Here is a 27,571-nt window from a genome sequence, read left to right as displayed (position 1 = left end):
AAAAAAGTTGCGATCGGTAAACCATGGTCGTTCCGTATTTACTGGTGTACGAACAATGACATTGTTCCTTCGATTATGAAACTGCTAACATGAGAGTGCAACCTGATTGAAAGGTATGGATATTTGTGGTTAAAGATATTACTAAGTAATTTCTTTAGCGGAGTAAAACAGCATGATTTGCTGTTTAACACGAAACTTGCACTGAATAAACTTCGCAAAATGAATACTGCGAATTCACAAAGGAACGAGAAAAAAAATCTCCCGCTAGCATTTTTGTCATGCGATCTCATAACCAAATTTAAGATAGCAAATCCGGATTAAGTAAGATTCCTTAATCTTCAAAGATACCATCGTCCCTGAGCTAGGACTTTGCAATGTTTAATAGCTATGAAGAGGATCGTAAATTTCGTAGGAACAAATTATTCTTAATGTCTAAGAATATATATGCAGTAAACCTTAATATAAGACACAAATCTAATAACACATGGACTCGAATATATTTTATATTTGCAAAAAGTAGGTTAGAAATACTGGAATATGAATGAATACTTTATTTTCTCATAAAAACAAAAACACGTTACAGAGAACATATACATATTAACAATATACAAATAAACGTTTTGTCGAAAGATAAGAAAGACGTTTCTCTAATTTTTGTGCTATTTTCAAATTTCTTGAGCGGTGTGAGAAAAATATTTCTGCTCACTAGTGAAGTTTCGGTTCTCAGCAAATGATTGGTCGAAATTTAATTATGACGTTAAATTTTTCTTGATTTCTTCTGAATTTCCTATTGTGACGTCCTCAGTGAAAAAAGGCGACCATGCCTGATGACGTCACGTATAAAGAACACAACTTTCTGCAAATCTTTGAAAAGGAAGGATAAAAATCATTAGAGAAACAGATTCCACCACTATAACTCGTGTATTGCGATATTTCTCCACTCTCAACAGTTATTTTTAAATATTCAAAAAGCTCGGCAAGCCTCGCGCTTTAAATATTAAAATTTAACAGTCTCGAGTGGAGAAATATCTTAACACACTTGTTGCAGTGATGGAATCTATATTTTTCGGGATGCATGTGATAGACTTTTATAATAGTTTTATAACTTTTCAGGTTTTCCCATTCAGTTGGCTTTCTTCCAATACATACATAAAAACATAATGCCGGCTTATATATTTAATGTGTCTGCAGTGTTTGCATTTCAAAGTTTAATGCAATTGTTTCTTTTACAATAGAACAAACTATGTCATTATTATATTGTGTAAACATTCCTTGTAGTTTAACTACTGTAACAGCTCATGAGCACTTGCAGTTTGTTTATACATATTGTGAACAGTTCATCAACAAAATAAAACCTAAAGTATATTTAACAAAACGGACAGCGACAGATATTACAGAGTTCACGACAAAGTACATTGTAAGATTTGTAGTTTGTTTTCTATGTTGTTGTTTTTTTAAATTTTTTTTTCTCTCATTGAAACAACTTTATTTGCTATTAGATATACTAAATAGGATCGGACAGTTAATACAACTTAGTCGTCTCCTATAGTGAGTGTTATCGTCCAAATACAACTGTTTCGTGAATTTAAGGACAAGACCATATTTATAATATATGGGCAAAGAGAAGGGCAGGCAGTTTAATTTCACAAAAAAAAACAAAGCCATGTTTGGTCGGATCAGAAAAAACTAAATGATATGAGAACAATGTTTTGATTTTAAAAAAATGACGTTGTTTCCAACACGAAGAAACTATTAACTATGCAACAACTAGTTAAAAAAATGCAATGAAAAAAAATACTTTTCTTATTTCTTAGGTTTAGTATTGCAACAAAAATATCAGAAACATTTCTTAACATTTAATTGCTTTTCGTCTTATTTAAAACCTTTATTGCCACATTGTGTTATTTAAAACCTTTATTGCCACATTGTGTTATTTAAAACCTTTATTGCCACATTGTGTTATTTAAAACCTTTATTGCCACATTGTCTTATTTAAAACCTTTATTGCCACATTGTGTTATTTAAAACCTTTATTGCCACATTGTCTTATTTAAAACCTTTATTGCCACATTGTGTTATTTAAAACCTGTATTGCCACATTGTGTTATTTAAAACCTTTATTGCCACATTGTGTTATTTAAAACCTTCATTGCCACATTGTGTTATGCAATGTATCGATTGCTTGTTAATGGTTGTCATAGCTCTTGGTAAACATATGAGCAAAAGATGAAGATGATGAAATTGATTGAAAGTTTTTAAATTTTTGTCTGGTTTTTTGAACCAGTGCATATTAGATTAGAAACCTTGGTTACAGCTTTTTAAGTTTCGTTAAAATGTTGTGACATATTTTTCTTCGATAAAAGTTGAGTGTCTCAGAGTCATAGTTGATAATGCAATGGCCATATTGATCTGTAAAAAGCTCTTGTAGAGGGAACAATCTTTAGTGTATATATCTCTTAGCGTAAGTAGGGGTTGTCGGTTGCTCAAGGAAAGAGAAATTGAAAACTAAAGTTTCCTATATAATTATAGACATTGAGCTGTAGGAGTCTTTTGTCGTCTTAGATAATATTGATTGATTGCCGCATTACGTACGGTGACAAGTGCGTCATTCTTATTCAGGACAAGGAGTGTATCATACTTCCCATTTGCCAAATTAGATTATCAGCAAAGGACCACCTTCTATGCATTTGAATGTGAAAATAGAAACACGTTTTCTACTCTTTTGATGGTTTCTTTTTCACAGGAATAAAGAAACAAGAGAGGGCATCATAGTCAATATTTTGACGAAATTATTGGGTTTTTTGTTGTGAGTGTAAGTTTCTGTAATATCTATGGATTTTGGAAACCATGGAGGCAAATGTATGCTTTCCGGAAAATTTACGAAATATTTGGTATGTGAAAGAGGGATTGCGGAAATGTGAAACAAATAACAACAGAAACGTATTCTTGTTACAAATGTATTTTGGATTTTTAACTTTCAAACAGTCCCGAATAAAACCCGGGACGTTGAATTACGAGGGTAAAACACAAAGGTAATAAGAAAATTGAATTATTCAGACAATGAAAGAGTCTGATATTTTTTCACTTAAATCTAAAATCTGGGCGTTTCCATTCTTAGACTAACGTGATTACAGACCATAGAATAGAGTACGTTTTCATAGAATATTAGATGAACGGTCATGCTAATACTTTACATTCAGCATTTTTCCTGTTGTAGCTGTAAATTACAGATGTATTTGGTAATGCTCTACTACAGATGACCAGGATATTGACGAACGAACATATCTCGACGAACGAACGTAATAGGAGCGGTAATTGTATGTTTACAAACGTACTTAAAACTTATAGATAGAAATGCATCAAATATACCGATTTAAAAATGTTTTCAAAATATAAATGAAAGACGTTTAAAACTTTTCCGAAAGTGTTACATATCTTACGATACAATGTGCATGGCTGTTTGTTTTTGTTGAAAGCATGATGAAATGTACATCACATGCACATAGGATTATTCGAGTACCCCGACGACTTTTGCAATTTTCAAACAAATATGAATGCAGAATTTTGATTATTTGAAATAATTTATAAAATTATTGTTGTCGGATCGTATGTGTGCTCTGTGGTTTTAACTGGGTATTCAAATTTCAGACATACAAATCTATCAGCTTATAATAAGAAAGAAAATCTATTGTTTTTGTACCAATTTAAAAAAAAAAAAGATTTCTGTTGCAAATAATTTTTGTTATACCTGTCAACCTCTGACCCTTGCAAACTTTTTTAGTGTCATAAGAGTAAAGTCTTTTTTAAGGGATTTAACTAGACTAAAGGCATACTTGGTCCATTAATAACGCATACGAAGACATTACAGATAACTTTAAAGCCTTACAACTATTTAGAAGAAAAAAATATATATGTCAAAAATGACCACATGCGATTGTAGGGTAGACACTCCCCTTTTTTTAAAATTTAATTTCCTTTTATTATTTTTGCTTAAAACATTCAATTTTCTATGTTTATACAACTTATCCATTACTACTGTGTATGTCTCACCTAGTTTCGAGTGAATTTACCAGCTCTGTTACAACCTCTTATTTTACTATCCATACTTAAACAACATTTTAGTATGGATATCAAACCATGACAGAGGAGATGTAATGATTAAGTGCATAAAGGATAGGATTAAAATTTATAAAGTCCAAAGACCCGTTACTTTGGGAAAATTTATGGACCTCAACATACTTCGTCTGACATGGTTTATTTGATACACATGCAATTGCGTAGATTGTTGCAGTACATTTCACCGATCTGAGTATTTAAAATATCATTGATTTCACAAAATACTCATAAAGCAAATAACATGATAGATAAGAATATTATTTAGATGATGGTACGTCAACCTTTGTTTATTTCGGAATTCATATATATTGCCTTTCAGTTTTGCTCAACTCACGTGGGAAACCAGGATAGTTCTGTCCTTCCCAAGGGACTGGTCTTTTGCATCATGAAAAGGGGGAGGGGTGAAATTAAGGGATCCTCGAAAATTTTTGGGAATGGAAAGGGGAGGTATTCAATTTTTCAATACTTCAGATGGGGGCATCGAAAAAAAAATTTACAAGATTTTAGTTGTTCTGTATTTTAAACATGAACAAATTACAGGTAATTTGATGAATATACTCTAAATCAGTATCTGATCATGCTGATTACTCAACAGAAGTGTCTAACACTTGATTCAGATGTCATATCTATAACTATTGTGTGTGTCATAATTTTTGGCTTCAAACTTCATTTCAATGTTAAATGTTTTATTCATGTGAGTCATCACCAACGTCTGTTTGTTTGTTAGAATAATGGTGTGATGTCTTTCATTTTTTTTTTTAGGTTTTTCGCGAAAGTCTTCTTAATATTATACCCCTTTCCATATAATAAGAAAACACTGATGATATTAAAAGTTGTTTCCTTGCATGATTAATCACAAAACTCATGATTGATCATATATTTCGATGGTTCAAGATGATATCTAGGAGTCAAGTGTGGCATTTTTAATACATCTTAACATGAATAATTTTCATGTCTTTTGAATTTATTTTCCTTCTTCAAGTTGAGGACTTGAAAAAATAAGAAAAAAACAATGTTATCCCCCCCCCCCCCCTCCCCCCCCCCCCCAATCCCACCAATGAAAGAAAATGACCAGCCTCCAATAACACATATTAGGTCATTATTTTTAACTTTTGACATGTTGAAACGGTTTCGTTTAGTTATATACGTATTGATCATCAATCATATCAATATAGTAAACTTCAATATCTATGCTATCACCCTTTTCTTACTCCCAAAAATTTTGGAACCTCAATTTTCAAGCAGAGTCTTTGATATTGAGTGCACCTTTTTGGTAATGTAGACAACATTGAAATATTAATGTGAGGAGTTAGATACAGATACAGGTAATATCTTCTTTAAACTACATGCAGAAGATGCAAATTACTATACTTCAACCAGCGTTTTTATGTTAGATTTATACATTACTATGTATAAAACAGCAGCTCCCGTTTCGTACGATTCGTCAAGTTACGCTTTCGTAAGTTCGCCTGGTCATCTCTACTATGACATTTGTTTGTTGTGATTAGCTTTTCACAAACGCAAAGTTTACAACAGCTTAGTATCATATTGTACATTTATCAGGAGGCTGTAATATTGTAGTAAGAAATATACTTTCAAACCTAGAGGAAATTGTATTCAATCGGCGAAACAAAAGCTATATAACTTTTCAACCATTATCATACTTAAAGTACTTACATGAAACGAAACCTTAAAGTAAAGTTAAAAAAATTGATGACGTTTTAAAATGAATCCGTTAAATTTTTTCTCTGCTTTCAATGTTTTCCTTGTTCCTTTGTTTTAACAAGAGATGAGAGCATACGTTTATAGTTTATATAAAAATAAAAATATGTGTTATGATTGCCAATGAGACAACTTTGCATCAGAGACAACATGATGTAGAATTAAGCAACTATAGGTCACCGTACGGCCTTCAACAATGATCAAACCAAATAACTCATAACAAGCTATAAAAGGTCCCGACATGACAAATGTAGAACAATTCAAATAAGAAAATTAAGTCTGGTTTATATTCATAATAAATAACAAAAAACAAATATGATATACAAAAACAAACGACAACCACTGAATTATAATAGACTTCTCACTTGGAGCATACGCGGGGTTAAACATGTTTGCGAGCGCCCAACCCTTCCTCAAACCTGGAACAGTGGTGTTACAGCACAACATAAGAATGAACTATGGAAATCAGTTGAAAAAGGCTGGACTCATCAACGCAAATAACAACGAAAACAAAAACTATAAATACAATGTACCGATCTGATAGTACTCATACGATTATAGCTGTAATGGTATAATATTAGAGATTATCTTTAAATATGACCCACAGCTGCACTTCGTTATCTGTTATCTTTACTCAATACCTTAGAGGACAACTCAACTTTATGAACTTTTCACACTAATGTTCATCATTACTACTCTACTAAAGATAAGACAATATCCATAGAAATGTATGTCCAGTAGCAAACGTCGGTAATATCAATGAATGCAGCAAATAGGATTATATTAAAAACCACTATAAAATTGGACCTGGTAGCCATTATTATGATCGATTCATTATATTTATGTAATGTGCCCATTTATTTTGTCTGGTTTTCTGACAACAAGAACGTACTAGGTTAATCTAGTTTTGGTAAGTTTACATGAATATGAACTAATAAGTATCCAATATGTTTTTGTGTTAAGTCAGTGCTCTAAATTACTCCGGCAGATACTGGGTCGGAGTGGTATCGATCAAATGAAGCACATACAAATATGTTTAATAATATCTTATAAATGAGAAGATAGTCTTGATTAAAGTGGCGTGGTCAGTCTACAGTATTTTGAAGGTATTTCCATGTTAAATTTGCATGCAATCATTGAGAAAGACTTTTGTCGATAATTATCACCACAAGTTCGTGTTTGCTCATGTATACATAACATATGACATTTCATTACTTTGCTATACATCTATATCCGTTGTAATCATTTTTAAATCTAAATGAAATATGAAAAATATCTTTCTGGTCTTTGAACTGACTAGATTAGTTCGACATTAATCAGTCAGCATGACAGAATTTATTGTCATAAGAAACATCGTAGTTAGCAACGTTCTGTTGATTCTTTAACTTTTGTCGCCAGCATATACATAAATGTATTGATTTCAACATATCTTTATGATCATGAAGCTAGCAAAAAAAACTTTTTTTGAAATTTGATTGAATATAGTATACAACAGAAATCAGCTTCTTATAAACAGTTTCAACATGCGTGTGTAAAAACGGGAGTGAGACCGATACCAAGAGAATGTAAAGAAACATGAGTCGAAGGAAAAAAGACATAAAGGTCAAAGGAAAACAGAAGAAAAGAAAGCAATAATGTACAAGGCTTTATAGAAAACTTGATTAATCAACACGAACTCATAAAAACAGGCGTGAACTCAGGTCTTCGGATTGGCACGAAGCACTTAAACCACTAACATAAAGACAATAGACACAAAGTACTGATATTAAAGTACTCGCAGTTATTGAAAGCTAGTTCAAATCCAATAATAACTAATGAATAAATCATGTTCTCCCAGACTAAAGTATCAATCAGAGCACATACAAAGGGTTTAGTGTAAAGACGTATAAAACGTTTTTTGATTGTTGATCTTTTCAGGATAACAACTAAATTACTATTCTTAAATACTTGACAAAAGAAAATATCAGATTAAGAAGACTTAAGATTATGACATTTATAATACATTCTTAGTGGTGGCGACGGCCATAAAATGTTAAATGCGCATAGTGTAGTTTAGTATTAGAAGATTTCGAGGAACAAATTTACAGTCAAACAAGCTAGACTACGTTGGCCGTATGAGACGACTGAATATCAAAGGACACTTCCTTTTAGGAGGGGGTTAAATTTTGGACAAAACTTGTGAAAAGGATATCATAAAAAAGCCTCAGGAACAGACTGTTTCACCTTCCTCTATGTCTCTCAGGTTTGGCGCCGCTCGATGAATGCAACTGGAAATTCTCTATGTTTTTCATGCTCACATCTCTGAAAATTTCTAAGCAGGCCTTTCGGTCGTAAAAAAAACTTTTTTTAGTACTCGGAGTACGAAATTTGTGTTTGAAACAACAAATTTCAGTATTTGATTGGTTGATTTCTAAGTCTGAGAACGATAATCGTATTCGAAAGTTTTATGACTAAGCCCAGGCGAGATGATGATGAATAAATAACTGATCAGTTATGTTTTTATTTTTATTAAAAGATCGCCAAATTGATGCCCAAATTGAATTTCGGAATTCCTTATAGTGAAATGTTTGCAGAACACCATTGTAGACTCAACTTGGGAATTATTTGAAGTGAAGAGTTTTAAAGAGAAAAATGTTCCAGACTGACCTGAGAGAGTAATTGACAGAGAAGTGTTTGGAGGAAGTAATGTGGAAGAGATTTAGAACGTCACTTCACCCTTTAAGCAACCACAGAAATATTTCAAATCATCAAAAATGCATTTGACAGAAAAGACAATTTCTTTTCAAATTATAAAGACACGATCTAGACAAATAAATCAACTATATCACCGTTAAAATGATGAATTTTAATACTCAGTAGATTGAATTAAAATTTCCTTCTTTTTACTATTTGATGGTTTCATGTTTATCGCATACTGTTGCTCTGGTTTAGTTTTATGCCATCTCGTTTCAGAAATAACCAGTTGTATCAATAGACATGATTTTAGAGTTGGCTGTAGACAAACGCTAGTTAGTGTTATCGACTGAAAACCCATTGAAAAATGAATTGATAATCTTAAAATAGTTGGTTTTATGTAAACAATACATTTTTATGCCTGTTGTAACAGTTTCTGATGTTTTTAAAACCATTTTGTTTTAAAAAAATATATCTAAAAGTAAAATAACAAAAATACCAAACTCCAAGGAAATTCAAAACGGAAAGTCCTTTATCAAATGGCAAAATCAAAAGCTCAAACACATCAAACGAATGGAAAAGAACTGTCATAATACTGACTTAGTACAGGCATTTCCTTATGAAGAAAATGGTGGATTAAACCTGGTTTTATAGCTAGATAAACCTCTAATTTGTATGACAGTAAAATTGTTAAAAATTGGCGGGCATTTCTATGGTTTATTCTGTTGTTAGACATAAGAAGATGTGGTATGAGTGCCAATGAGACAACTCTCCATCCAAGTCACAATTTGTAAAAGTAAACCATTATAGGTCAAAGTACGGTGTAACCTTTATTGGGCCTCTCGGCTGACCATATTGGTTTCATAATGATAATAACTTTATTCGTAAGCAATACAGCTCATAGAATATAAGTAAATTAAGTAAAATCTTTTTTTCCGCACTTTCATGTTTTAAATTATAACACTGCACAAGTCATCAATATGACTCCCAATACACTCTCACAATCTCATTTGTTGGTTCGTTTCACTTAAAAGAAGTCTTAAATTTACTTGCTTGTCATTAATCCGTTGCGTGCATTCAGGTAAGTTTTTGCAACTGTGTAACCAATTTAAGTTCATTGAGGCCTTAAAAGTGATATGAAACTTCAAATTGGAAAATAAAAGTTTTATATACTTGAATGTTTTAAGTTTTACTATAAAACAAGTGTACATGGACTTTTTTGTAAAAGAAAATCCTTGATCTTTATCAAAATTTTCAGAAATGTACTCGGGTTGTTGTCTCTTTGACACATTCCCCATTTCCACTCTTAATTTTATGATATTGAATAATGGTCTTCCCGTACTCTAATTCGCTAATTCACGTGCTTCATGATTTGTGTTTATCAATGTCACGACCCGGTAAACTTCGGCAACAAAATCGAAGATTTATTAGAAGCTAAAGTTTTCGACCAACACTCACTGAAAGAAATATCGTTTGTCGATTATACATTATGGGTTCGTAATAAATGTAAAAAAAGTGCTCTGCGGACTTAGTTTAGTATATATGCATGCATTGGTTCAATAATTTCCGCAACATTATAAATACAAGAAACTTGCTCCATGTGACTTTAAATTCGTCTTCTTGTGATATAAAAATAAGGAGGTGTGGCATGATTGCCAATGAGACAACTTTCCACCAAAGTTAGAATGAAGTGGATGTAAGCAATTATAGGTAACCGTACGGCCTTCAGCAATGAGAAAAACTCATACCGTATAGTCTGCTATAAAAGGCCCCGACATGAAAAATATGAAACAATTCAACTGAGAAAACTAACGGCGTAATTTATAACAAAACAATTTACAAAAACAAATATGACAAACATGAACCAACGACAAACACTGAACTACAGGCTCCTGACTTGGAACAGACACATAAAGAATGTGGCGAGGTTAAACTAATTTACTGGCTCCAAACCCTCTCCTAACCTGGAACAGTGGTTAACAGTTCAACATGAGAACAAACTACAAAAATCAGTTGAAAAGGGCTTAACTCATCAGATTGATAAAAAGCATAAACATCTCACGAAAACACAGACCGAACGTGACAGCGTATCTATACATCCTACAACAAAAACGACACTAAGTAAAGATCTGAGAGTACTCGCAGTTACTGACAGCTAGTTCAAAGCCAATAAAAACTAATAAAGAAGTCATGTATCTAAGACTATAATATCAAGCAGTACACATCCAACATCAAATGAATTAAGTGTAAAGACGTCATTAACAGTCAGAAAAAAACATGACATTGTGCAATACCAAAATATAGGTACACTGTTTCCATATATTTATCGTGGTCCTGTCATATCTCGCTTTACCTTTATTTTCTACGATCTCTTTTTTTCAGCCAAACTTGCTTTGTTTTGGAAAATTGTTTTCTTAATAAATGCAACTTTGTACGCCTGTGCATTTATTAGATCAAATCAGGGTTATATGAATATACGGAGGGTTATTAAATGAGTTTTTGTTGGACCAATAAATCATTCAACTGTTTGATAAAAAGTAAAATATCGTAAAAAGAACGTTAAGAGTTGCACCATAATAGTTTTCACATGTATTTGATATACAAAATGTACAATAATCTTGAAAAAAATGCCAACCAATTTTTTTTGTGAAAACGGCCTCTTCAAAAAATTATTTACAAATACATCACAATCCATCACAATTCTAGTATTCCAAGGGGAAGATCTTTTCAGGTGTGACATATTCCGGTAATTCAACTAGTAGTTGTTTTATTTTGTGAAATATCAAGAAAACAGGAATGGGTTCTCTATACGTTTTCCTCTAAAAGAGATTGATGAAACAATATACTTCAAAAAATCTAATCAATATGTATCTAGTATGTTTTTGTTTTATTCTTCGAAGAATAGTTCTGCCCCTCATTGTCTATAGAAGATAATTGAAAAATGTATATGTTACAGTACACATTGGAATTCGGTAGGATCCAGAATCCTCCTAGTGCACATTCTAATTTCAATATCTACCAGAACAATTTTATTGGAATTGTTTTAAATGTTGTCTATCAGATAGAAACTTATTCATTTATGTTAATGCTTTTTACATACAAAATTTAAAAAAAAATAGTTTTCCTGAACCCTGTTCATGTTGTAAAGTCAAAATTGTTTGCTATCAAAATATCATAACAAAATATTAGTAACTGTTATTAAAAGTAACGAAAGTTTTATATATTCTACCATATTTTGTTTGTAAAAAAGTATTTAAAGTGGAATTATAGCATCATTTATTTTGTTTTTTGCTTAGCACATGCACCAGTAAAATTAATCAATACTAATAAAAAAATCCAGTAGAATCCAGAATCATACTAACTATTGTTTCAAGTAATTTTCTGGTCCTACTTGAAATTTAGTACAATCCAGAATCCACCTATGGTTAATATTGGAATTCTGATTTGTTCTGATTTTAGTAAGTATAAATTAGAATTCCAATTTCTACTAGCAGATATTGGAATTTCAATTTGTATACGTACTAGGAGAATTCTGGATGCTATTGAATTCCAATTTGTACTGTAACTTACATCCCAGCTCCTTTGTTCTACCAGGGGTGAACTGAGCCGGATAACCCCTACCAGATCAACCTAGCTTGCTGACCATTTGTTCTGCAACGTTTTGGTGGAGATGTCAAATCCACAATAAAACAAAGAAATATTTTACGGAAAGACTAACTATCAAAATGTATGTAGAAAAATCCAATGTCTATGCTGGGAATCGAACTCAAGACCTTTAGCATATAGACCCCTTACACCAGGACGATTGGATGTAAACTCTCTGTTAATTTAACATTTTTAAACATTGTGTCCGTGGCTCATAAAGGGTATATACTATATTAATATATAAAGTATATTATAAGGATTGTGTGGCTTTCTAAATTAGCTGTTATGAAGCGTAAATGTTTTTTTTATATAATCTAGAACAGCTGGGATGTAAAATAGTTATCCCATTCGGACTTGGTGTGTCAGTGTAAGATCACCCTCCGGCCTCCGGCAATCGGGGTGATCTTACAATGACAAATCGCGTCATCATGAGATAACTATTACATATACATGTACAACGCCACAATTGTCGAAAATAATTACGGTGACCTGTATTTTGAATGTAACTATACAATTTTAACTCTCATTCAGCGAAATTTAAACAAATATAAACAAGTGAAAATATATTATATATTTTAAATTCTAGTGTCTCGACTTTCTACATTCTGTTAAATATTTTGACTTTATAAAAAAACATTTGTCATATCAACTTCACGGAGAAGGAATGTGGGTACGAATTTGTGGCCATAAATTATTTTTTTATGGATAATAATTGTATTAAAAGAATATAAAATCATTTTTAGATTAAGGAATACAAAATCTTTACTTCCTGATGGATAGGTCTTGTTAAGATTATATATCATGCCATCATCACATCATAAAAGTTCTTTTCTTTTCATCTGTCCATTTACATAAAAAGAATGAGACATGTTAGTTTTTTTTATTTATTTATCAAACGTCTACTCTAATGGTAATAAATATGAAAATGTGCCATAAAGTGTCTGTTTCATTTCTGATCAGACTAGATTCGAATCTTTATACTATGTTGTAAAACTTTGAAATCAGCCAATAAAATAACGTCATAAATGATCTCATAGGATGGAAATTGTTTGCTTTGCTTTACAAAATCTTACAAATAACATAAAGGCTCAGCCTGAGAGCTGTTAAAAACACTATCTTGAAGACGACATTTATAATCATTGATTTGCTTCAGCTTTTAGTAACGGTTATCAAAATGGCACTTGTTTCGATAAACGGACATAAAATCAGTATATATTTATGTAAAGGTTTCAAAGCAGGTAATTCGTTTCATTTTTATTCCTTAGATAAGTATGATAAACAGCCACAATGCCACAAAAAGAGTATATATAAAACATTAATATACACCATATGTTTTAAATATCCCGTTAAAGTCGTTTAGTTGCCAAACTCAGAAACTGCTGAAAAAATATAATACATTGCTGATCCGTTTTTAAAGATGGCTGACAACGTTGACAATTTGACTCAAACTTCAATAATAATTTCAGAAGAATCATTGTTAGTTAACTTTGGGCATATGCTATATTATGTATCTCATGTATCAAGACGAATTGCTTCCAAAATTTGAGAAAGGATAGAGTTATTTCCCAATTTGGAATTATGTATAGTAACTCATACTGTCATCTACCATGCATGAACTCCATTATTGCTTTTAAAAAAGGATCAAGGGGATAAACATTGTAACCTGGGGTTTAATAAACTTATATGAATAAAAGGAATAAAGGATAAACGTTAATGAGATAACATCCTTACTATGCAGAAACTTACTAGAAAACTCGATATAGAAAAGCGTCTATGCAATATATCACACTGCAGTATATCACCGAGACTGGCAAGGTTGGGATAGTAGAATAGTGTTTATGCAATATGTCAAACAGTGAATCGTCCGAGTATGATAAAATTGCACGTCTTCCACGGAAGAATAATACCTATATAATATGTCAAGCTCTATATCGCTCAAGTCTGGTAAGGTTGGGACAGTAGAATAGTGTCTATATGTCAAGCTCTATATCGCCCAAGTCTGGTAAGGTTGGGACAGTAGAATAGTGTCTATACAATATGTCAAACAGTGAATCGCCCGAGTCTGATAGAATTGCAGGTCTTCCACAGTAGAATAGTGTCTATACAATATGTCAAGCTCTATATCGCCCAAGTCTGGTAAGGTTGGGACAGTAGAATAGTGTCTATATGTCAAGCTCTGTATCGCCCAAGTCTGGCAAGGTTGGGACAGTAGAATAGTGTCTATACAATATGTCAAGCTCTATATCGCCCAAGTCTGGCAAGGTTGGAACAGTAGAATAGTGTCTATAGGTCAAGCTCTATATCGCCCAAGTCTGGTAAGGTTGGGACAGTAGAATAGTGTCTATATAATATGTCAAGTTCTATATCGCCCAAGTCTGGTAAGGTTGGGACAGTAGAATAGTGCCTATATAATATGTCAAGCTCTATATCGCCCACGTCTGGTAAGGTTGGGACAGTAGAATAGTGCCTATACAATATGTCAAACAGTGAATCGCCCGAGTCTGATAAAATTGCAGGTCTTCCACAGTAGAATAATACCTATATAATATATCAAGCTCTATATCGCCCAAGTCTTGTAAGGTTGGGACAGTAGAATAGTGTCTATACAATATGTCAAGCTCTATATCGCCCAAGTCTGGTAAGGTTGGGACAGTAAAATAGTGTATATATGTCAAGCTCTATTTCGCCCAAGTCTGGCAAGGTTGGGACAGTAGAATAGTGTCTATATAATATGTCAAGCTCTATATCGCCCAAGTCTGGTAAGGTTGGGACAGTAGAATAGTGTCTATATGTCAAGCTCTATATCGCCCAAGTCTGGTAAGGTTGGGACAGTAGAATAGTGCCTATACAATATGTCAAAAAGTGAATCGCCCGAGTCTGATAAAATTGCAGGTCTTCCACAGTAGAATAATACCTATATAATATATCAAGCTCTATATCGCCCAAGTTTGGTAAGGTTGGGACAGTAGAATAGTGTCTATATGTCAAGCTCTATATCGCTCAAGTCTGGCAAGGTTGGGACAGTAGAATAGTGTCTATATAATATGTCAAGCTCTATATCGCCCAAGTCTTGTAAGGTTGGGACAGTAGAATAGTGTCTATATGTCAAGCTCTATATCGCCCAAGTCTGGTAAGGTTGGGACAGTAGAATAGTGTCTATATGTCAAGCTCTATATCGCCCAAGTATGGTAAGGTTGGGACAGTAGAATAGTGCCTATACAATATGTCAAACAGTGAATCGCCCGAGTCTGATAAAATTGCAGGTCTTCCACAGTAGAATAATACCTATATAATATATCAAGTTCTATATCGCCCAAGTCTGGAAAGGTTGGGACAGTAGAATAGTGTCTATATAATATGTCAAGCTCTATATCGCCCAAGTCTGGCAAGGTTGAGACAGTAGAATAGTGCCTATACAATATGTCAAACAGTGAATCGCCCGAGTCTGATAAAATTGCAGGTACTCCACAGTAGAATAATACCTATATAATATGTCAAGCTCTATATTACCCAAGTCTGGTTAGGTTGCAGGTCTTCCACAGTAGGATAATACCTATATAATATGTCAAGCTCTATATCGCCCAAGTCTGGTAAGGTTGCAGGTCTTCAACAATATAATAGTGCCTATATACTATATCAAGCTCTATATCGCACAAGCCTGGTATTGGGTGGTCTTCCACAGTAGAATAGTTTATATATTATGTCAAGCTCTGTATCGCCCAAGTCTGGTAAAGTTGCAGGTCTTCAACAACATAATAGTGCCTATATAATATATCAAGTTCTATATCGCACAAGCCTGGTGAAGTTTGGTGGTCTTCCACAGTAGAATAGTCTATATATTATGTCAAGCTCTGTATCGCCCAAGTCTGGTAAAGTTGCAGGTCTTCCACAGTAGAATAGTGCTTTTATAATATGTCAAGCTCTATATCGCACGAGGCTGGTAAGGTTGGGACAGTAGAATAGTGCTTATATAATATATCATGCTCTACATCGCCCAAGTCTGGTAAAGTTAGGTGGTCTTTAATATATATCAAGCTGCATATCGCACGAGGCTGGTAAGGTTGTGAATACACTACAAACCGGTAAAAGTCTGAAATGGCCTATATCTGTACTCGACTGTACTGATTTTTACTCGACCGGTCTGAATTGGTCTGAATTTTACTCGACTATACTCGACCCCAGTCTTAACCATACTCGACTGTACTGATTTGTACTTGGCCCTTATCTTTGCCATTGAAAATAGTCTGAACTATTACTCGACCAGTCTGAAACAGTCTTATCCCATTCTCGACCTGTACTCGACCTATTTTTTTCAGTCTAAACCATACTCGACCAAAGGTCTGAACAATACTCGACCAGTCTGAACCATACTTGACCAAATAACCTCTACTTTTTCTAAATCTTAACTGTTAAAATAAATTTCTTTTTAACTAACATGACAACAGTCACAATAGAATAAAGATATATTATAAAAACAGATTTTTACATGATTCTCAGATTTATCGAATAGAGATAGTTAAATCAAATTATCTTATATAATAATTTAGTTATATTAATTTTAAAGTTTTAGAGTTTTGTTAAAAAAAGATTTTCTTTTACCTAAAAACCACACCTATACTGAGGGTAATTTAACCTTATTAAGGTGCTTCTTGTTTGGCATGTGTTTTTTTTTTTAATTCATTTTCCTAAATTCCTAAATAAAAACTACATATGTTTCATGGTTACATACAAAAAATGTACAATAGTTATATAATTATCTTTTTAATGAGGTAACAACAGCCAACAAAATCACTGAAATTGTTTAACCTTATTTTAGAAATATATCTATTATTATAATTTGGGATATAGTATATACAATATATATCAAAAAGGGATAAAAATTAAAGAAATTAATAAAATTGTTCTTCTGATTAGTGGTGAAGTATAAAGTAATACCTCCTGCTTGGAGCAAACCACACCTGGTCAGAGAGTATTAAATTCTAAATAACATTCATTCAAAATTGCAACATCCTGTGAAACTTAAATCGCAAGGCCTTTTGAATTCACTAGATAAGTAATACACGAGTTTAAGAAAAATAGGGCTTTCTTTTTACCTGTGAAACACTAATGTACTAAGGTAATTAAACCTTATTAAAGTGCTTCTTGTATGCCATGTAATTTTGACAAAAATTATTTAAATTTAATTGAAATAAATTTTTACTGTAACTTTGGAACACATTTCCTTTTTTAAAAGTTTATCACAGGACTACTATGGAAGTTCTATTATCATGATTATATTAAATTCTTGGTTTAACAAATTAAAGGTGTCATTTTTTAAATTTATTAAGTTGCTTTATATGCTATTTTATATATATTTTGATAAAAAAAAATGTTCACTGCATTATTAACTAAGCTCAACTGACACCATAAATCTATACTAGGCTTAAGTTAATGGTGAAAATTGTCCAGTAACCATAAATTATATCTGAAACATTCAAAAAATTTTGAATAACATTGAAAATATTAGTCACAATTCAGTTTTGAGATTATTTGATCAGCTTGTTTAATTTTATTTTAAAGGTGATATATATGTATGTATATAAGTGTTGATGAATATGGTGATGAAGTTATATTATGTTTATTGTGAAATTTTGGTTTTAATGCTATACTGAATACATTTTTAGTTTCAAATTGTTGTTCAAATTTCTAGCCAGGGGAAATAGCTGTTGTTAAAACAGTTCCTAAATTGATGAAATACAATAGATAGATACAAAAAATAGGTCTAGGTTGGTTATAACTTGGTCGAGTATGGTCCAGACTAGGTCGAGTATGGTTCAGACTAGGTCGAGTCGAGTATGGTTCAGACTAGGTCGAGTATGGTTCAGACTAGGTCGAGCATGGTTCAGACGCGTATAAAATGGTTAAGTACTGGTCGAGTACAAGTTCAGACTGTTAAGTATGGTTCAGACTACAGTCGAGTATTATCAAGTAAATTTCAGACCAATTCAGACTGGTCGAGTAAAAATCAGTACAGTCGAGTACAGATATAAGCCATTTCAGACTTTTACTGGTTTGTAGTGATATGTTTTCTCATTAGAAATGATTTTTTTAATATTTGGACCTTTTTTAAGGGCCTCATTTTTATCACACTGTTCATTTCAAACTGAATTTACATGCAAAAGCACATATAAATTTCATTTTAGTTATGTAATTTTCAGTTTCCTATATTTTTGTTATGATATACGTTACAATAGATATGAATTATTGATTCTATATAAACTGATATAAATTGCATTGATAACTAATAGAGATATCTATTATAATATGAAATAAAAAATTAAAGACATATTTATTTCTTATCTATTTTGTTTTAAAACAGTTTATGTTTCAATAGAAATAAAAGAAAAGTTTTCTCAGTTATAGTTGTAACCTTATCAATGTATTTCTTTCATACTTCTACAAAAAGGCAAGCATAATAACACACTTCTTGATGAATATGTTATATGTTTGTGGCTTAACAAAGATGATAAGTGTATATTTTATAATCCTCCTTAAAGAGTTTTGTGTCATAAACATATAATAAAACACATGGAATAAATATTCCCTTTGGGGTATTTAATATTTCGGTGAAATTAAGTTCTCCGATTATGATAATAGCTAGGAGACTTCAAAACACTTTTAATTGTTCACTAAGTATTTTAAAGGAAGAAAGTCGTCATACTCCTGTTCTTCGAACAATCTTTTTTATATGTCAGTTCTTTAAGTCGCCCTAATGTAACTGTATAAGTTTTGAACGTTTTAGTTCATTGTGAAAATAATTACTGTCGCCCTTATTGTACTGTAAGTTGTGAGCATTTAAGTTTCTATGTTGGATGTATTTTGACCACTTAGAGTCGCCCTTATCTATCTGTTTGTTTTGAGCCTTTAGTGTATCGGTGAACTTATCATGACGATACTTTGGGTCGCCATTATCTTATTGTATTGTGACGAAATGTCTGTTCCCTGAAATGGAACTTGTTTTCCCTAAAATTGTGTTGACGTTGTTTTAATCGTACCGATAAATGACTTTTGTTATAATATATTTCTTATATAAGTATGTTAAAACATTGTTAACTCTAAAACTTTATTATCCGGGCCTTGCCTTTGTTTTTACATTAGGAACACCTCTTAACTGTTTATTTAAATTGAGGTACAATAACGTTTTACCAGTTCCAGTTTTGGTAATTTAGATATTTCCTAATTGGTAAATGGTAAACCAAATCGGTAAATTGGTTTACCTAAGTATAAATACGGCGGAGAATTCAAGTAAGTCTTCAGCACGATTTTAACCTGTGCAAGTAACCCTCGCTAATTCCAAGCAATTTTAATATAAGTATAGATACCGGTTACCAGACCAAGTAGTGACAAGGCAGACAACATATTACAATATCCGAGGAGACTATGTCCGTAAAATGAGGGTTTGTTAATTCCTTTACAAGTTACACTTAGAAAATAACTTCGTAAGTAAAACTTTATAACGAATCTTTTGGTATCGAGTTTTACCATTTGCTGATTACTAAATAACAATTAGTAAACTTTCGGGGTATATTTTTCCGCTATCCATTTTCTTTAATTCACGAAAGAATGTCGATAAAATGTCTATTTATTGGATTTGAACACTATAAATCTATCTAAAATATATATGTGTTGTGGTTATTTAATGCATATTAAAGTTAATATAAGTTGATTTTATTTCACGAGTCTGTTATTCATTCAAACATCTATACGGAGAGTTACCATGCAAAATCACAAAATTTCACAGGCCAAAACCCTATACCTTAATCTACCCTTTATATCTGAATTATTACCTTACCAGAGGAACCAACCACACTAGGGTGTATACGGAATTCCACAGTACCACGCTACCAAAGAAAGAGTAACTGGATGTAAACTTTTAATCCCTATGTATGACTGATATTGTAAAACCATATTCTTATAGCATTACACTAAGGCTCGATCGCTCGGTTTTCTTTACAGTACGTTGTAACCATCTGAGTTCATCGTTTGACAATTATGCCAATACTTAGAGCGGCTCTTATCGTATTGTTGCTTGTACATTTTAGATCATCGTTGTATTTATCATGCCAATATTTTTTGCCGTCCTTGTCTTTTCAATATTTAGCTTTGATCGTTCCCGGTGAAGGTAAATCCAGAAAAGCGCTTTGAACGCATATAGTTTATAAGGTGATATTTTATTTTGTAACTGACTGTAAGGTGTGAGTAGTTAAGATCATCATTGGATTTATCATACCAATATTTTGGGCGCTCTTATCTCACAGTTATGTTGTGAGCGTTTTAGTTCGTCGTTGAACTTCTCATGGAAATACTCTGGGCCGCCCTTATCTGACAACACTTTGGGCCGCGCGTTTCTTAGTTATGTTGTGAGCGTTTTAGTTCCTCCTAGAACTTATCATGCCAGTACTCTGAGCCGCCCTTATCTTGTTTTGTAATATTGTATATAATGTATATAACCTCCCACGCATTGATGCTTCAAATGGTAAGAGAAACTGGGCTTGAAATGTGCACGATTTACTATCTAGTTTAGGTCTAAACTACGTATGGATTGATCAAGAAAACATTAATGCATCTTTTGAATAAAAAACATGTCGTACAAACGATCAATACTACCAGAACTGGTTTGTTATTTTGAACGATTGTGAAAGACTGTGTTTATATAGAACATTAAAAAATGAGTTTTGTTTAGATGATTACTTTAAATATCATTTTAATAGTAATTTACTCACTAAACTGCGTAGTGGAACATTAAAACTGAATATGCATATTAGTATGTCATGCCTTTAGATCATTGAGGCTACAGTTTTTACCTTAATATTATTGTTCATGGCCAAATAATAGGAACCTTGTAATTGTTTTGCAAGCTAGGTCAAAGAATTTAACCGAATAATTGTGTAAATGTCTTAATACGCATGGTAGTTAAGATTACAGATTATATTAACAAAATATTTGTAGTTCTGTGCTTGCTACATGTATGACTTTATTGTGTTGTTCTCTTTTTATTGTTGAACTTATCATGACAATACATTTTGTACTTTGGGCAGCTCGTATCTTATTTTTGTATGATATAAAATTGAGAATGGAAATGGGGAATATGTCAAAGAGACAAGAACCCGACCAAAGAGCAGACAACATATGAATTTTTAAATATTTTCAGAAATATATCAGTGACTTTCCTCGTTTTTTAAATGTTTTTACATTGTTTGGTTTTTTTAATTTCTTTTTATTCTTTCCCCCCACCATTATTTCATTTATTCTACTAAGTATGCTTAATGACTCTTCAAAACCTTATTGTTAATATATATTTCTAATGACTTATAAATTGTGTTGATATATACATGTCTCAAGGTACTTGAATAACTGATAATCAATTACCTGCACACTTAAATGTAATATACATTTTGTAATTAGCAGTGTAAATATATATTTGTTTGTGTGTGCTCAACAGTAGCATGCATTAATGCATTGAAGTTCTACTATCATTAAGAATGTAAAGCAAATTGAAGGAAAAATGAAATAGGACCAGATGAGTTGGGATTTTTAGCATTTTAGATTGCAAAGTAACAACCTGCATGACAACATGTCGCACTACAAAGACACATTATTCTGACTACAATCAAACGACTCCCTGTTCTTATTCGTCTACGTGCCTTGATAAGTAGAACTTAAAACAAAGAATAAAATATTACCAATAGTTCTATAAACAGTCTTTTTTACATGGTCGCAAAATTTGGAAACTTAATTTCATTTAATAATTTGATATATTTTGGGTAATTTGTTTTCATATTACAATTCCTTTCATACCCGAGTTATTTATTAGGAATTAAAGATAAGAAAAAATATTTTAGTAAACGCTAAATATCGTAAAACTAAATATCGAATGTTTAAAAAACTTGATATACCATATGTGTCCTTAACATGCATCGGATTATTACAACAGAATGAACTGATTACAAAATAATGCAACTTACCATTAAAAAATAAACCAGTTTACAAATTACAAGACCCATAAACCAGGTTTCAGTTACGTCAACAAGTAACGTTGGAGGTAAGCATATGAGTATAATACCCAAATCGGCGACGGAAAGGTTTACTATGAACATATTAGTTACAGTCCGCATTTGGTGATTTCTCCACACCGCAAAACATACCAAAACATTTCCAGTCATCCCGATGATAAATGTTAATATGTAAACCGTTATAACAATCCATTCATACCATTCAGGAATTATATAAGTTGCCAAATATGTACGGACGTCATCTTCATTTTTACAGTCACCATCATCCAATATATCAAAACAGGTTGTATTGTTTCTAGTATTATTCTCATTTGTTCCATTTAAATCCAACATAGTTTTTGTCGAATAAAGTTTTAGATTCAAGGAATTAAAATAAAATGTTCTTTGGTTTAAATTTAGTTCTGCTGAATCCTGTACAAGTTTTACAAAGTATCATTTGTATTTCCTACCGTCTAGATTCATACTTTATATTCTAAAGTCATGTGTCTTCTGTTGGATGTGCTCTACAGACACTGACATTTAAAAACACTGATAATTGAAAATTAGAAACTGTTAATTCCATGCGATGACGGCTTATTACTTTTCCGGTTCTCTACAAAGACGCAAAATCGTTTACACTAAAGAGTAAATCTAGTCAATGATGATTTCTTCTGTTGTGCAATTAACATGCTCACTGTTCGATGCGGAAGTTAAATAGCAGTTTGCATTATCACTACAAAGAGATGACGAATTTTAATTGTTATTGATAATTACACGGAATTCCATTAGCTTTATAGGCAATAAAGTCTCTCGTTGACACAACGGTCCATGACTGCAACATTCGCTCGTAACATTCCTTTAATTCCAAAGTTCATTTATATTAATTGTCTTTAGTCAGATTTTCCAGCTGTGAGTGTATCTACTAGATTGACGAAACTGTATGTAAACGACCAATATTTAAATATTTATGGAACATTTTAATTATTGTCAAGAAACCTATTATTAAGTATCAAACTATTACTATTACGAATGGTAGGGTTAAAACAGTTTTCAATCTACTATAATGAATTATATAAAACATATTACGTTGTCATATGATATCTTGGAATCATAAATACGGGGATAATTGGGTCATCAATCTTCATACCAAATTTTAAAAAGTCAATCTCAAAGTAGTCGGTCAAAAGCGAAAAGATCAGTGTATATATTTTTATTATACATTCTTTTATTGGACTTCTACTTATACATATGATTTGTGTTTATGTCTATAAGCGTGATATGGGCTACTTAAAGCGCATATGAAGAAGTTTAATCCAGAAACAAACGATGTAAAAATTGTAATTATTTAACTTTTAAATATGTTTTTCTGTTGAAATACGATATCATAGAAAACAAATTAATTGGTTGTTGTTGTTTGCTAAATGTGTAGTTGCAAATATTTCATGCATACTCAGGACGAGAAAAAATTAACAATTACGATTTATGATTTGTATTTTGTATATATAAAAAAATACACAAAGTATTATAAAAAAAGCAATTACGATTTATGATTTGTATTTAGTTTATATCAAATAATACACAAATTGTTATAAAAAAAGCAATTACGGTTTATGATCTGTATTTAGTTCATATCAAATAATACACAAATTATCATGAAAAAGCAACATCATTCAGACACTTTTTGTCCTTTATTACTTTCTCGTCCATCATGTTAATTTTGGCATTGCAAACACTTGATCTTTTGACTAAGTTTCTAGTCAACTTCACAATTCGTTTTTATCAGCTTTAGTAAAATAAAAATTGTGATGATTTTTTTCCAAACGCATAGACTACATTATTTATTTTGTTAATAGAAATGATGAATTATTGTTAAGGTGTTTTCAAATTTGCATCGCGATACAGCTTTGAGCGATATTTCAAATAATATGTATTCCATTTCTTGATTGTTTTTACACAAAATTTTACAACAGCGTCAAAAATACCATTAACCAAAATTACTCGTATGTGTCGTCAAGACTGAACATTTGAAAATGTTGCGAAAAAAGAGGTAATGGTTTGGTCCAGTTATTTAAATTTGATTTTAAATCAACTACTTTTCTTGTAAAGTTAAAAACAAAAATGTAAATCGTGTTGAAATGAAGGTATCTGCGGTGTTTACTTTGTATAAGAATGCAATTAGAAGGGCTGATTGTGGAAGATTTGATAGTGCGAAAGATGAACGAAAGGAAATATGCCTGTCAACATGAACTGCGTTGTGTTATTTCTTAATATGAAACCAACAACTGCAAAAGCTGTAAAAATTTCTATCACAACGAGTTTAAATGAACTAATATTTTTTAATTAGATAAGAAGTTTCGTAGAATTATAGCATAAAACAGTCATATCATATTTCTAATTTACAATTACCTTTGGTAGCTTTTGTCTTTGTTGGTAAAATGGTTTCTCAATCAATATTTTTAGACATTATGTAGGTCTCCGTATGTATTTATATATTTACTCTATTAACAACTGACATATCTAAACCCTTTGTACATACACGTCATGTACGTTTTGCAATATATTACACAATATAGTACAAATTAAATAGAAACTAATTTTGCCGACTAGCCCGACAAGTATGCTGGGCGCTGGAATTGGAATTTATTATTAAATATTCAGGATATTTCATATATTATTTGAGAAACTTCCATACATTTACTTCCCTCAACGTTTACAAACAACTAAGAAAGTTCTTCACTCTACCAAAGGTCGAAACACGCTAAGGAAAACCCATAGAGAAAACCGTGTAGTATACAATGACCTTAAATACTCTAGAAATCTGCGAAAACTAACATTCGGCAGATCGTCTCATGGGGACAACACGAGAACTTGCATTGCGTTTGAATATGCTAAACTTTCAAAGCTAAGTGTAATAAAGACTTATAATCTATTTTGTATATAATATTAATACTTTAAGAAGAAAACAATATCATACTCCTATAGATTTATAAAAAAAAATATCAACAATGTAGTTTTGATATGTACGCTTCAAAAACCGGCTTGAAAGGGAATTACATGTACCTGAATACCTTTTAGTTGTACTAAATTTTGACAACAAAACAATTCTGATTGGACAATACCTGCTTATAACAATCCATTTATACAGCTATTTTCCCGCTCTTACTAGCCGAAACGTGGGGAAATTCATGTATTTAATCTATTAACAACTGACAGACTACCATATTCGCTCGTAACATTCCTTTAATTCCAAAGTTCATTTATATCAATTGTCTTTTGTCAGATTTTCCAGCTGTGCGTTTATCTACTAGATTGACGAAACTGTATGTACAAGACAAATATTTAAATATGTATAGAACCTATTATTTTTTGTCAAGAAACCTATTATTAAGTATCAAACTATTGCTATTACGAATGGTAGGGTTAAAACAGTTTTCAATCTACTGCAATGAATTATATAAAACATATTACGTTGTCATATGATATCTTTGAATCATAAATACGGGGATAATTGGTCATTAATCTACATACAAAATTTATATAAAGAGTCAATCTCATAGAAGTCTGTCAAAACGAAAACATCAGTGTATTTTTTCATTACAGCTACTTTTATTGGACAAACAAAAAGATGTTTTGAAAATAGTTGGGTCTCCCGTCCAAAATTAACTCTCTTGTGATGACGTCAATTGCGTAGAATCAGGTTGAAATAATAGGGTTTTAAATTGTCAAATTATAATCATCTGTGTGAGCAGAATCAGGAAATCGGACAGTATTTTATTGAATGCGTACCATTTTACAAAGCCTATAGCGTTACCAAGAGGCCAATAATTTTTATCTGAATTCAAATGGTAAATTGTTTGATAACGTAACGTAGACATTACTATGAACTAGTTAAACTATACACACGTTTCATAGGCTACTATTTTAAAACGGATTCGGATTGTGTTCAAACTTGTCTAACCTGTTACTGTCCGTCCCATTGTCAAATAAATGGTAACAGATAAGAGGCAACAATAGTTAACCGGTGTTCAAATCTTATAAATTCATTAAGATACAAATCAAGGTAAACTTCAAAAGGAGTGAGTAAGGGTAAGCTACCCCTGCTTTTCATACAGCATGCACAATGCGAATCAACACTCAGTTAAAATGTCGCAATCGGGAATAGGACATAATCGGTAAATCTACAGATCAGAAGACTATTCTGGTACCTTTAGATCGAAGACCACAAAAACGTGTCGTTAGTGAGGTGTGACACAGACAAATCGTATTGGATAACCAATTCGTGATGGTGACCGTAAAACTTCTGTTGGCGCAGTTTTTTGTCAAGAACACACCCCTGTTAATTAACTCCATATAATATGAACATACACGAGCGTAACCTATCAATTTAGATATGTAAACGCCATATAATTAGACAGAGGGTTTATTACAGCTGAGAAATATGAGGTTAACATATCATCAATATATCTGAAAATGAAATTAAAGAACTTCACAAGGTTTTAAAAGATGGACTTAAAATAAAAGAATGCCCAAAATGTTGCTAAAATAATCTACACAAACGGTCCAAATTAACAGTGTAAGATATATATAAACGTACCGTCAATTAATTGACAAAATGAAAGTTCGTATTACCTTGATTTGAATTAGGATGTACAATACTGGACACATGATATTAATTTTGGCATTGCAAACATTTGATCTTTTGACTAAGTTTCCAGTCAATATGATTGTAAAAGAGGGACGAAAGATACCAGAGGGACAGTCAAACTCATAGATCGAAAACAAACTGACAACGCCATGGCCAAAAATAAAAAGACAAACAGACAAATAATAGTACAGATGACACAACATAGAAAACTCAAGACTAAGCAACACGAACCCCACCAAAAACTGGGGGTGATCTCAGGTGCTCCGGAAGGGTAAGCAGATCCAGCTCCACATGTGGCACCCGTCGTGTTGATTATGTTATTACAAATCCGGTAAATAGTCTAATTCGGTAAGTCACATTCGTGAAAAAGGAAGGGTATTGTAGTTACGACATAAGGAACATATCCGATATCATCTGTGAAACGGTTATTCCATAACGGTCAACCAACTCGTGATGGCGTCCGTAAAATTTAGGAAGGGATGATTTCAACTTCACCATTTGGAACTCTTGGCTTAATAGCTTCCTTGTGAGCAGCAATCCTCTATCAAGGAAATCATGATAGGAAACACAAGCCCGGGAATATCATACCAATTGGGAGATATATACTCCGTATGCAGGCGCTGTTGGAATGTTGCTACATAGAAATGGAAAGTTCACAATTGGGAAGCTGAAATCATCTCTTTTGTCGTAAAGTTTTGTTTTCGACCGACCCTCATTGTCAATTTCTAGATGTAAGTCA

General features: G+C 32.1%; 1 protein-coding gene across 1 annotated transcript in view; it reads right to left on the bottom strand.

Annotated features, from left to right (window-relative positions):
- LOC127732352 (orexin receptor type 2-like) overlaps positions 1 to 22,882 on the bottom strand; it is a 66,604-nt gene extending 43,722 nt beyond the window's left edge. The window contains exon 1 of the mRNA XM_052241392.1: positions 22,161 to 22,882. Coding sequence (XP_052097352.1) covers positions 22,161 to 22,541 — 381 coding nt within the window. The 5' untranslated portion in view covers positions 22,542 to 22,882. The remainder of the gene's footprint in view (positions 1 to 22,160) is intronic.
- Positions 22,883 to 27,571: the final 4,689 nt, after the last annotated feature.

This window comes from Mytilus californianus, unplaced genomic scaffold, assembly GCF_021869535.1.
Source record: "Mytilus californianus isolate M0D057914Y unplaced genomic scaffold, xbMytCali1.0.p SCAF_1, whole genome shotgun sequence".
NCBI lineage: Eukaryota > Metazoa > Mollusca > Bivalvia > Mytilida > Mytilidae > Mytilus > Mytilus californianus.
Note: the sequence above shows the minus strand (reverse complement) of the source record. Positions and strands in the feature narration are given on the sequence as shown.